Below are 10,532 nucleotides of genomic sequence, written 5' to 3' on the forward strand. Positions count from 1 at the left end.
TCCCATTCATCAGCAAAAAGCACCCAAAAATGCAGAGCACCCCCGTTATTAAAAGTTAGGGTAAAAGTGTGCCAGCCCTTTTTTCTTGCACCAAATCCAGCTTTTATCCCCCTTCTTGTGGAACTTTGTTGTTACAGGTTATTAGTCTATAAGGAGGGTTTAAATATCCCAGTCTCTCTCTTGCAGAGCCTCCAGTAGACTCAGTAATAATCAAGGATGTGTTAGATTATCCCTTCAGTTTAACGTCTCTGCCTTTTTTCCCAGTGACACCAACATGAGACTTAAACCGAGTAAACTTCTTGTCGCATGAATCCAGCCTGTGTGCGTATTATTTTTTTTCAATTTGGTGGTGACTAATGCAGGTCTTTACTTGACGTCCTTCTCCAGGTGCCCCCAACACAGCTGAGCTAAAGATCTGCCGTGTGAACCGTAATTCAGGGAGCTGCCTGGGGGGAGACGAGATTTTTCTTCTCTGCGACAAAGTGCAGAAAGGTACGCTTGCAATATCTGAGGTCTTGAGGATTGCCCTTCCTGTCTCTTATGTCTGGAAATCCCTCCTAGAACACCCATAGCGAACCATCTCTGACTCTTTTCTATGAGATACATACCTAACCCCTTTGTCTTCTTCACCCCCATCTTAATGGATCACAACTAAGGGTCATTGTTTTGGTTAAGCTTATCCTTTGTTCCTTCTCCCACCAATATCTAGGCTGTAGACTTCCAAGGGGAAAGTTTGGTCCACCAATCGGGGCTGAGTTAACTTACCTATCAACAAAAGCCATGCAGTAATTCTTATTAGGATCACTAAAGTAAACTAGCACGCAGGCTTGCCCCAAAGATCTCTTGTGTTTGCCAGCATTTTTGTTTACTTTTAGAGATGAACACTATCTAGGAGCCATCGTGTTGTAGTGGTTAAGAGCAGGTGCACTCTAATATGGAGATCCGGGTTTGATTCCTTGCTCTGCCCCTTGAGCTGTGGAGGCTTATCTGGAGAACCAGATTAGCTTGTGCACTCCAACTCATGCCAGCTGGGTGACCTTGGGCTAGTCACAGTTCTTCAGAGTCTCTCAGCCCCACCCACCTCACAGGGTGTTTGTTGTGGGGATGGGGAAGGGAAAGGAGATTGTAAGACCCTTTGCAGGAGAGAAGGGGGAGATATAAATCTCCTTGCAGGAGAGAAGGGGGAAATATAAATCCAAACTCTTCTTCTATTTGGCCTGTTTCCTTCAAAATATTTGGTGATCAGTCCCAGTTTGAAAACAGAAGGGAATTTCTTGTGGCAAGGCAGTGGACTAGCTGTTGCTATTTCTCGGTTTTGTGACCCATGAGTATGTAACACCTGTCTCCCACTCCCATTTCAGAGGACATTGAAGTCCGCTTTTTCAAGGGCTCCTGGGAAGCAAAGGGCTCCTTCTCTCAAGCTGACGTGCACCGCCAAGTAGCCATCGTCTTCAAGACTCCCCCTTACATGGACCATTCTCTCCGTGAACCCGTGACCGTTCAGATGCAGCTGCGCCGCCCGTCGGACAAGGAAGTCAGTGGCCCCATGGAGTTCCGCTACCTCCCTGATGAAGGTATTTGGCCCCTGAGCCAGTAGAAGTAGAGCTTCCTGGGTACATTTGTCCTTTCATTTTTAAACAAGGGCAGTTAAGGGATTTGGGGGGTGGGGACGTGATTACTCCCTTCAAGTATTTGAAAGGCTGTCACTTAGAGGTGGGCAGGGGGCTGTTCCTGTTGGCAGCATGAGATCGGACTTGCAATAACAGGTAAAAATGACAGGTGGAAAGGCACTGACTAAATATTAGGGGGAAAAATTATAGTAAGAGTAGTTCAGCAATGGGATCAGCTGCCTAGGGTGGTGGTGAGCTGCCCTTCACTGCCAGTCTTCAAGCAGCAGTCGGACAAACACTGTCAGGGATGCTTTGGGCTGATTCTATGCTGAGCAGGGGGCTGGACCAGATGACCTGTATGGCCCCATCCCATTCTGTGATTCGACTTCTGAAGCTGGGATAGGGTCAAGTGTTTCACTGCAGACACAATTCCACTTCTGTAGGGACACTTTTCTTTGGGGCATTATCCATCTGTTTCAGGTTAAGAAGAAGAGCATTCGCTGTTTGAAACCTCTTTATCCAATGAGTTGGGCAAGAGGAACCAAATTCTTCCCTTTGGTAGGGACTAGCTGCTACCAGAGGCAGGATTCTGACCCTTTTTCTTTTCAATGCTAAAACTCCAGACCTGGAATATGCAGCATACTGAGAAAGCTTCTGAACATGTACACTGTGCTTGGCATTACTACTAACAAGCAATCCCCCAGATATATCAGGTTTAATAACATAAAATAATTAAAAGTGCCTAAACAAGATGCAAGTAACCGTGTTATTCTAGTAAGAAAGAAATCCACAAGAATCCTTTCCAAACAAAGATCAGCAAAGGCTGTCCCTTTCACTATATTTATTTTAATATTTCCGTACAGAAAGTAACTATCGAATCTTTTTTTAAAAATGGGACAAAAAGCAGCAGAACTTTTTATGGGCTACACATGTGAAGGATTAGCCTGGCAGACTCAGCTGCTGTTATTTTAGAAATTAATCATGTTATTTTCGAAATTAATGGCCGTGGACACTCCTGGCCCCTTCCAAAGCAGGTTGTTGCCTTTCTTGGTAGGTGATTTCCATCGCATTGAGGAGAAACGCAAACGAACGCTGGGGACCTTCAAGAACTTTGTGCAGAAGGCACCCTTTCCAGGTAGGGAGGGATATTGTGTGGGGAGGGAAAAACAGAAGCTGTGTGAAAATGATGAAGTGGGTAGAACTGGAAGCAAGGAGGGTTGTCTGGAAGGAGCTGCAGAAGGGGAGGGGGGGGGGGTTACCATGGAGTCCCCTAAAGTGCAGCAAGTGACATATGGGTGGTGAACTTCCATGTTCCTAAACAAACTATATTTGTTTAGCCGTAAGCTATTCAGAATGACAAACAAAGCAAAGTGGTTGCTTTCTGTTCCACCCATTTCTTCCCTTTCTCTTTGCTAGTCACCCTTCCGGATTCCCGCCTCCCACGCCGCATCGCTGTTCCGAAGCATGGTTCGGCCCGGCCCAGCACTGGAGGTAAGAAGCCCCTTGATTTCATCCCTTCAAAACATTCCATCAGACTTGACCTCTTGCTTAACTAGTGGAGAATTGATCTGCTTGGAAAACTTGTGCTGCTACATGCCTGTCTAACTGTGCTTCCCTTTCCCTTCCATTGGAAGCATAGCACAGAAGCCTGGCACCGTTAGGTGGCTCTCTTTCATTGGCTAATCTTTTTCCATCCTTCTGCAGGTGTTCCAGGGCTCTTGGGGGCTACAGGGCAACTCCCAGCACCCATTGCAAAACCACAGATCATGACCCAGCCTTCCCCGAGCTTCTCCTTCCCTGGGCCCAGTCACACCCCTCCTCTGGCGACAGCCATGCAGCCTCTCTTCAGCACAGTAAACCTGGAAGATCTGTCAGGCCTGAGTGTGCCCCAGAGGGTCCAGCCCTACGAGTCAGAGGCGACGACCAGCATTGCAGATGCAATCCTGCACCTTCACTTCGAGGGAGGGGACGGGGGAGCCATGGAGCTCGGCGGCATCTTAGATGACGCCCCCTACACCAGCCTGGATGGGATCAACACGGAGGATTTCCATCAGCTCCTCACGGAGGGGAATATCCCTGCGTCTCTCCCAGACAACCAGGGCACTCTGCTCACCTATCCCGAGTCCATTACACGCCTGGTGAGCCAGCAGCGGGCAGAAGAGGAGGCTGGTGATGGCGGTGGAGGTGGCAGCTCCCCCAGCAGCCTTGTCAATGGCATTTTGGGGACCCTTCCAGGCGAGAACAGCTTTTCTTCCATGGTGGACCTGGACTTGAACTCTATCCTGAACCAGCTGAATTAATAATACGTGTCTCCCTGGACTTGGGCTCAAATGCCAACTATCTTCTGCCTGTGCCTGAATGTGCATTTTGTACTTACATCTGGTGGCTTTTTCTAGCCAGACTTCTGGATGAGGCCACCTTCAACTTGGTTAGCGATCTGTCTTTTTGGAACTAGGACAGGTTCTACTTAATCTAACCTAGCCTACACCATTTTGGGGGAGCAGATGGCCTGGATTTGGTAGGGGCAGATTCGGTTCCAGATGTTGGGAATGGTATGGCTGGTTGCTTGGGGTAGTTGGCTGTTGTTACCCCCACTCAGCTCACATCAATTCCAGATGTGTGTGTTAATATTTTTTTGCAGGGGGAGGGAAAAGGGGATTGCACCCTATCCCGCTTCATGCTCAGATGGGTATTTTTATATCAGCTGGCTAGTGTTACTAATTCCTTACCTTTTGATAGATTTCAGGTCACAACAAGCAGCTTCTCAGTAAATGCAACTGTTAGTATCTATCACATGGTTCTTTCTCTGAACAGGAGGAGAAAGAATGTATCTGTGATGAGACAGTTACGTGGAAGACCTAATTCTTACCTGCCTTATTTGAAAATGATTTGCTAAACAATTTTTTTTTAAGCCGGAATGCCTTAAAAATATTGTACCAGCTTTTTGGAGAATGGGAGATTACTCATTACAAAAAAACTCCACCCATACGCCTTCCAAACTCCAGAGTTCTTCACCTCTATCTTGGGTCTTTCTAAAACCACTTTTGAACAGAAGCAGAAAATGGGGACATGCTTGGAGTCACTCACTCCAGAGAAGGAAGCAAAAGATCTTGCAGCATGAGGTAATTGGAACTGGGGTACATAGGGGCTCTCTAGGGGAGGTCTTGGCCTTTGAAGGGGGTGGGGGAGGGAAGAGAAACAACTATATGGGACTTTTAGCCTCCTGAGTGGGTTCTTAAACCAGTATAACCAGCAACTTGGCTGCTGTACATGGAAGAAGGACCAGTTCTTCTCTCTATTTCCTGCTGCTTGTGGTGCCCAGGGCTGCTGAGAGTCATGTAGACAGAGCTTCCCACTCAATCATAAGAATGCACATGACTCCACTTGCAAAGCTTTGTAGATGATAAAGATGGGCTGAAAGTTTTAGATCTTTGCCTTTCTCACAAGGGAGAGAACTGCCCTTCTTGAAGCTGACTGCTGAGGATGCTGCCCAAAAGGCTCTTCATGGTCTCTGAAAGGGGAAGAGGTGGGACCTGGGCCCAGTTTTGGAGCAGAGGTGTCAGTTTCCTTCAGTTACCTTACGCAGTAGCTCACTCAGGAGTGGTGGAAGCCTCCAGGTGTGCCATCATCCCATTCAACAGAAAGTCTGAAAAAAGATGGTTCCTCCTCATCAAAGACTAGGGTCACACAAGAGGCGATGGTATAGGCTTCTCTCCCCCTCCCCGCACAAGTAAAACTGACTGAGCTAAGATCCTAGCTGACTTCTAGAAAGGGAAAGAAGCCCATCAACCTATAATGGACAAGTGCCTACACTCAAGGGGTTCCGGGCAGGAGTATGCAGGGGCCATGTATTCCCATTTAGTCATCTGGTGATCTGAAAATCGCCCCCCAACACCCCTCCTCCCTCCCCCACCTTTGGAGAGGAACTCCAGCAGCCCCATGGCAGGGCTTTCCCACTCCCCCTCCACTGCAGAAGCCCCTCCCCCCCCCGGGTGGGCTCCAAGCCGCCAGCTCAGCCCCACTTGGAGGTGGGCAAGTGCAGGAGTCGCAGTTGGGCTGCCAACTAGCTCCTGCGGGGGAGAAATGCAAAAAGCCTGCCCCTCCCCCCACCTGCTTGTAGAGCGCTCGGCCAACAGACCATCAGAGGGGAGCTGCTGGAGGAGGGCCTGGCAGGTAGGAAGGATGCCCCTCCCCCCATGTGGGGCTTCCCTGTCACCTAGCCAAGAGAAGCCTGGGCGACCGCGCTGTGGAGGCGGAGGGTGGGGGGGACTCCCTTCTTGCCTCAGCACCATATTTGGTCGCTACACCACTGGGAGTATGGCTGGGCATTTAAGCTGGGTTGTTCCAGGAATGAGTAACTGTGTCTTCCCATCCAATTTATTTTTTGCCTTGTTTGTTTTATACTGTTTTGAGGGGATTGGGGGCTAAAACTGTTTGACCACTTAAGGGCTTTTATTATCAGAATTGCCTATTTTCTCTTTGTATCTGAATTGGGCGCACTCACCATTTCCTATATAGTAAGCTCCTAATAAACTGAAGAACATTCAACCAGGCTAGGGTTTATCTCATGGTTGGGACATTTGAGATTCTTCTGAATTAGGAGCGAAAAATGTTTGACCACTTAAGTGCTGTTATTATCAGAATTGCCTATTTTCTCTTTGTATCTGAACAGGGTGCACTCACCATTTTCTATATAGTAAGCTCCTAATAAATTGAAGAACATTGTACCAGGCTGAGGTTTATCTCATGGCTGGGATGTTTGAGATTCTCTTGAAACAATCACTGTGAGCCCCCAGGGGATAGGGCGGTTTATAAATCGAAACAATAAATAATAATAATAACAACAACAACAACAACAACAACAACAATAATAATAATATTGTGGGGGGAGTGTTAAACCACAGCCTTGGAAGCTGCAAGGAAACACCTGTCATGCATTGGCCCCCAGACTGCAGGCAGTCTTTTCTCTCAAGCCAGTGTTGGTAAAGGCCTTTGGACACGTCCCCAAGAGTGCCAATGGGCCTTTAGCTGCTGGCAACTCATACAGAAAGCAAATGACTGCCCGTCTGTAGCCCAAGGGCTAAAAATGCTTTACCAACTTATAGTGCAGCTGTGCACGAGCTCTTCCTAGATGTTTTCTGCAGCACAAATAGCTTGATTTCTGTGTTCCACCTCAATCATTCAAGGTTGCCTACGCAGCATTTCTGTAATCATCTTCCCAAGTTGTCAGGAGAGGAGATAGTTGTAAAAACCTTTTCCCCACAAGTCTCCTTAAGCTGCAGGATGCCCCAACAGGCACACTCCTAAGCTACTGTGGAGCTGCTCCTATTAGCAGAAATCTGGCTGTCTATGGGACTCCACTCCCGTAGAATCCTAGGCCACATACAGTCCTGACTCTTTCTGCCAGAACACAAGATGATGCAAGCACAGCCAAACTGTAAGCTTGTGCCTAACTGTGCCCTACATCGGCCAAAACTACTCCTTTTCCAGCCCATTTCAGGAGCAAGTGACCTCAGCCGAAGCAGAGCTAGCAAAACTTGTGCAGTGCACTGAGACATGGCATCTGCTATGTGAGAGAGGCAGATCCCAGTTACTAGGGGTGGAGAAATCAGCAACGATACTTTCTAATCACACTGAGCCTGGGTGGTCAAAAAACCACAACTGTATATTTAAGCATTGCTAGAAAGTTTCAGACACATTTCCTGAGCTAATAGATTCTGGAGCAATTGCTGCCTACTGGAAAAGGAGAGGAATTTATTCCTGGCTGAAAGTGGAAGCTGTGCTCCACCCCAGAGTTCCTGTATTACTTCACACCACCATCACTCGACTCACACATACGCACAGAGCCAGAAGAGAAAAATGTGGTTTTATTTTCAACCCATTTTACAAGTGAATGCCTCAGTGAGCCAAATGTATCTGCCACGTCTTCAACAGGACACATGCAAGAGAGCCACTTCCTCTTTGACCAAATGAGTCTTTCACTTAACAGTGAGTCTCCAAACGTGTTTAGCAACCCCCAATTGTAGGAGACGCTAGCACTCCCAACAATCTGCGTGCATGCAGGAGGTAGGAAGAAGTCTGCCTTTAGCTTCTCCCCCAAATTTAAACACCATTCCATTAGGAAGAGATGCCCTAGATAGAGACTGAAGCTGGAAAACTGAAGACATCGTTTTCCAACCATTCTGTAAACAGATCGCTGTCTCCCACATCGAGTGCAAACACCTTCTGTTCAACCAGCCTATCATATGCATTTTCAAGTTTCATGGAATATGTTGTGATTCTGCTGCAAGAAAAGCGCCATGAAGGTAGAGCACTCGGACACTGCTACATCATCATCCAAAGTCGAACACATGACTTACTGTGTTGCCACTTTTTGGCCCCCAAAGCAATCTGTCTGCTGATCCACCACAGGGGAGGGCTGCAGCCATGAGAGGCTTAGCACCAAAGGAAGCGCAGGAGCCTGGAGTTCTGCCCCTGAGGCTTTATGGCAGGATACACACAGGCAGAAGTGCAAAAATGCACATTAGCAGATACTTAGAAACAGAAGAGGACAGCAAGCGCTGGCTACAAGTTCACTTTTAAGAGACAAATGAAATGTCTTTTCTGTGGCACCTTAAACATAGTTCCTTCAGCGCACTGGCTAAAAAGAGCAAATGCATGGGTGGCACATACGGCACCCATTCTGTCTGTAAAGGCTGCACTGGTCTCCTCCCAGCCACTGCTTGGAAGGAACCTGGTCTCTAGGTTTGTTTTTTTTAAGTGAGCACTGCATGCTGGGACTTGTAGTTCCTGGTAATAGCACCATCCCACTGGAAGTGCTGCACATCAAGGGGGTGAGTTAAGTTACTTCCATGTTGTTCACTTTGTCGATGATGCGGGAGCGGCGGGGGATACACTCAAGATCAAACTTGCTCTCATAGATGGTGGGGCAGAGATGCCAACAGTTGTCACGATAGATGCCCAGATAAGTATAAACATCAGGCTTGTAGGACAATAAGCACTTGATACCCGTGGAACGAATGACGGCGTCAGCACTCAACACCTGCTCCTCATTGGTGAAATCATCCGTGTAGACACAGATGACCTGCTTGCGTTCCGGCTCAGGACTGCAGGGGCTGGCCTTAGCCACTCCAATGCGTCCATCCAGCACAGCATGGGCAATGCCACACCAGGCATGATCCACCTTAAAGCCGCTGTCCAGATGCATCAGCCACTTCCCTGTCAGCACACGCCGGTTGAGGGCCAGCTCTTTGATGGTATCAAAGGTGATGTGGCGTCCACTAACCTGCAGCTGCTCCCAGTCCTCCTGCAACCCTACCACATCCCCACTTTCAGGAGAGAAACTAGGCCCATAGACTGCAATCCAACCCACAGGTTCTGCATTGCGCTCTGGATTGCCAAAGCGCAAGACCCGGGATGGCTGGTAGGTTTGCAGCCATTCCTCAAATTCAGCCCGTGGAGTCTTCCGGGCGTCAAAGACCACCCAGGGATCCATGTCTGCTGCCATGGATTCCGCTGCCAGATGCTCTGCTCCAAAAGCCGCATCCTTTCCTGCTTCATCATCCTGGGTGGACATGGCACCTGATTTCTAGGAGAGGAAAAAGCAAAATGTCATAAACCCAATGAAGACGAAGGAAGTTTATCAATTCCTGCCTAATCTAGAACAAACATGTTTCTACAATACTGTCACCAACTCTTCTTTCCCTTGGCAAAGCTAGAAGAACTGATGGCTAAGCCATTGAGGAGGCCACCACCCAAGAAGTTCAGTGTTTAAGTTGAGTACCAGTTAGACGGTACAGTCTTTGCACTAGTTTGGGTCTGATACTCTTTAAAAAAATTCAAAACAGCTGGATAATGGGTTGTAGTGGCTAAAGTACTGAATCTGGAGCAAAGGAGGTGTGTTCAAAGTCTTATTTAAGCATCAATACTCAGGCCAAGGCGTACTCTAGAGATAAAATGGAAGGATAGAACAAAAGAGTGAGAATTTCTCCAATGCTACGGACCGCACCTAACAAAATCAATACAAACTCAGCAGCAGCAATGAAAAATGAACTTACACACATCTAAGTAAGTTTCATTTACAAGCAAAGAGACACAGTCAAAACAACATTCCTTCCAACACCACCCACACAAAATATTCTGCTTCATCAAAAATTGTGGGAACGTCTAACGCTATGTTGAGATATTTCAGTTGGTCCTAACAATAAAGATATGATGAATTTCATTTTTGCAACAATATGGAGTATTCGCTTACTTCAATATTCAAAGCTCTTCATACATGCACTGTCACAGTAACCCGTCCAACAACCCTGCAGGCAGACTAGTATTATTACCGTCAGACTGGAGGGAAGGGAAGGCGTTTAGCGAGCCCTTGGCTAAAACAAGGGCCCGGGCTGGGCGCTCGAGGGCTCCTTCCTTTCTCCCCAGACTGAAGCCGCGACAGATGCGCCCGCCGCTTCGCCCCGAGCCTCGGTGGGGAAGGGCTGTCTGAAGGCTCCTCCCTCCTACTTCGCTGGGGTATGGGGAAGAGGGTGTGTGGGGCGCATCAGGCGAAGCCGGATCATCAGGCGCCTGTTTATTCACCTACATGGGAGCAAAGGCACATGAGGAAGGGGAGAAAGTGGAATCGTTGCGCAATACGCCTACTCGCGCGCAAGTTACCTTCCTAACAGACCAGGGAGAACAGAGGCGCCCCAGACAGACCCCGGAAGTTATAAGACGAACGGCACAGGAAGCAGTAACGGTGTCTACAGAGCATTATCCTTTGCGTTTTCCGTTGTTTGGACTTTCTGCCGCTACAACAGAATGACGCACGATTCAAACTGTCATTTATAAAAACGCGAAGGCTGTGATTGGCCACAGTTCACGCGCCGCTCTAGACTATGGCATCTCCATGGTGACATCCTTTACTTCAGACCAGAA

At 48.0% G+C, this 10,532-nt stretch overlaps 2 protein-coding genes across 4 annotated transcripts in view; one reads left to right on the forward strand and one right to left on the reverse strand.

Annotated features, from left to right (window-relative positions):
• RELA (RELA proto-oncogene, NF-kB subunit) overlaps positions 1–4,573 on the forward strand; it is a 28,922-nt gene extending 24,349 nt beyond the window's left edge. Inside the window, exons 7-11 of the mRNA XM_048515395.1 lie at positions 388–492; positions 1,362–1,574; positions 2,665–2,745; positions 3,027–3,101; positions 3,315–4,573. Of these exons, the coding sequence (XP_048371352.1) occupies positions 388–492; positions 1,362–1,574; positions 2,665–2,745; positions 3,027–3,101; positions 3,315–3,910 (1,070 nt within the window). The 3' untranslated portion in view covers positions 3,911–4,573. The remainder of the gene's footprint in view (positions 1–387; positions 493–1,361; positions 1,575–2,664; positions 2,746–3,026; positions 3,102–3,314) is intronic.
• Positions 4,574–7,457: 2,884 nt separating this feature from the next.
• On the reverse strand, positions 7,458–10,532 carry LG01H11orf68 (linkage group 01 C11orf68 homolog). Of its 3 annotated transcripts, XM_048515454.1 has the most exons (3): positions 10,272–10,531; positions 9,865–10,193; positions 7,458–9,198 (listed from the first exon to the last, which is right to left on the reverse strand). In XM_048515454.1, exon 3 carries the CDS (start codon positions 9,184–9,186, stop codon positions 8,449–8,451), a length of 738 nt encoding a protein of 245 aa, XP_048371411.1. In that variant the 5' UTR covers positions 9,187–9,198; positions 9,865–10,193; positions 10,272–10,531; the 3' UTR covers positions 7,458–8,448. The 3 variants fall into 3 exon arrangements, with proteins under 3 accessions (XP_048371411.1, XP_048371404.1, XP_048371394.1); XM_048515447.1 differs by having other exon boundaries at positions 9,944–10,532; XM_048515437.1 differs by lacking the exon at positions 9,865–10,193 and having other exon boundaries at positions 10,272–10,530.

This window comes from Sphaerodactylus townsendi, linkage group LG01, assembly GCF_021028975.2.
Source record: "Sphaerodactylus townsendi isolate TG3544 linkage group LG01, MPM_Stown_v2.3, whole genome shotgun sequence".
NCBI classification, from domain to species: Eukaryota; Metazoa; Chordata; class Lepidosauria; order Squamata; family Sphaerodactylidae; genus Sphaerodactylus; species Sphaerodactylus townsendi.

What these genes read in the sequence shown, in the direction of transcription:
- LG01H11orf68 (XM_048515447.1), bottom strand. Translation starts at nt 9,186, where the DNA reads ATGTCCACCCAGGATGATGAAGCAGGAAAGGATGCGGCTTTTGGAGCA.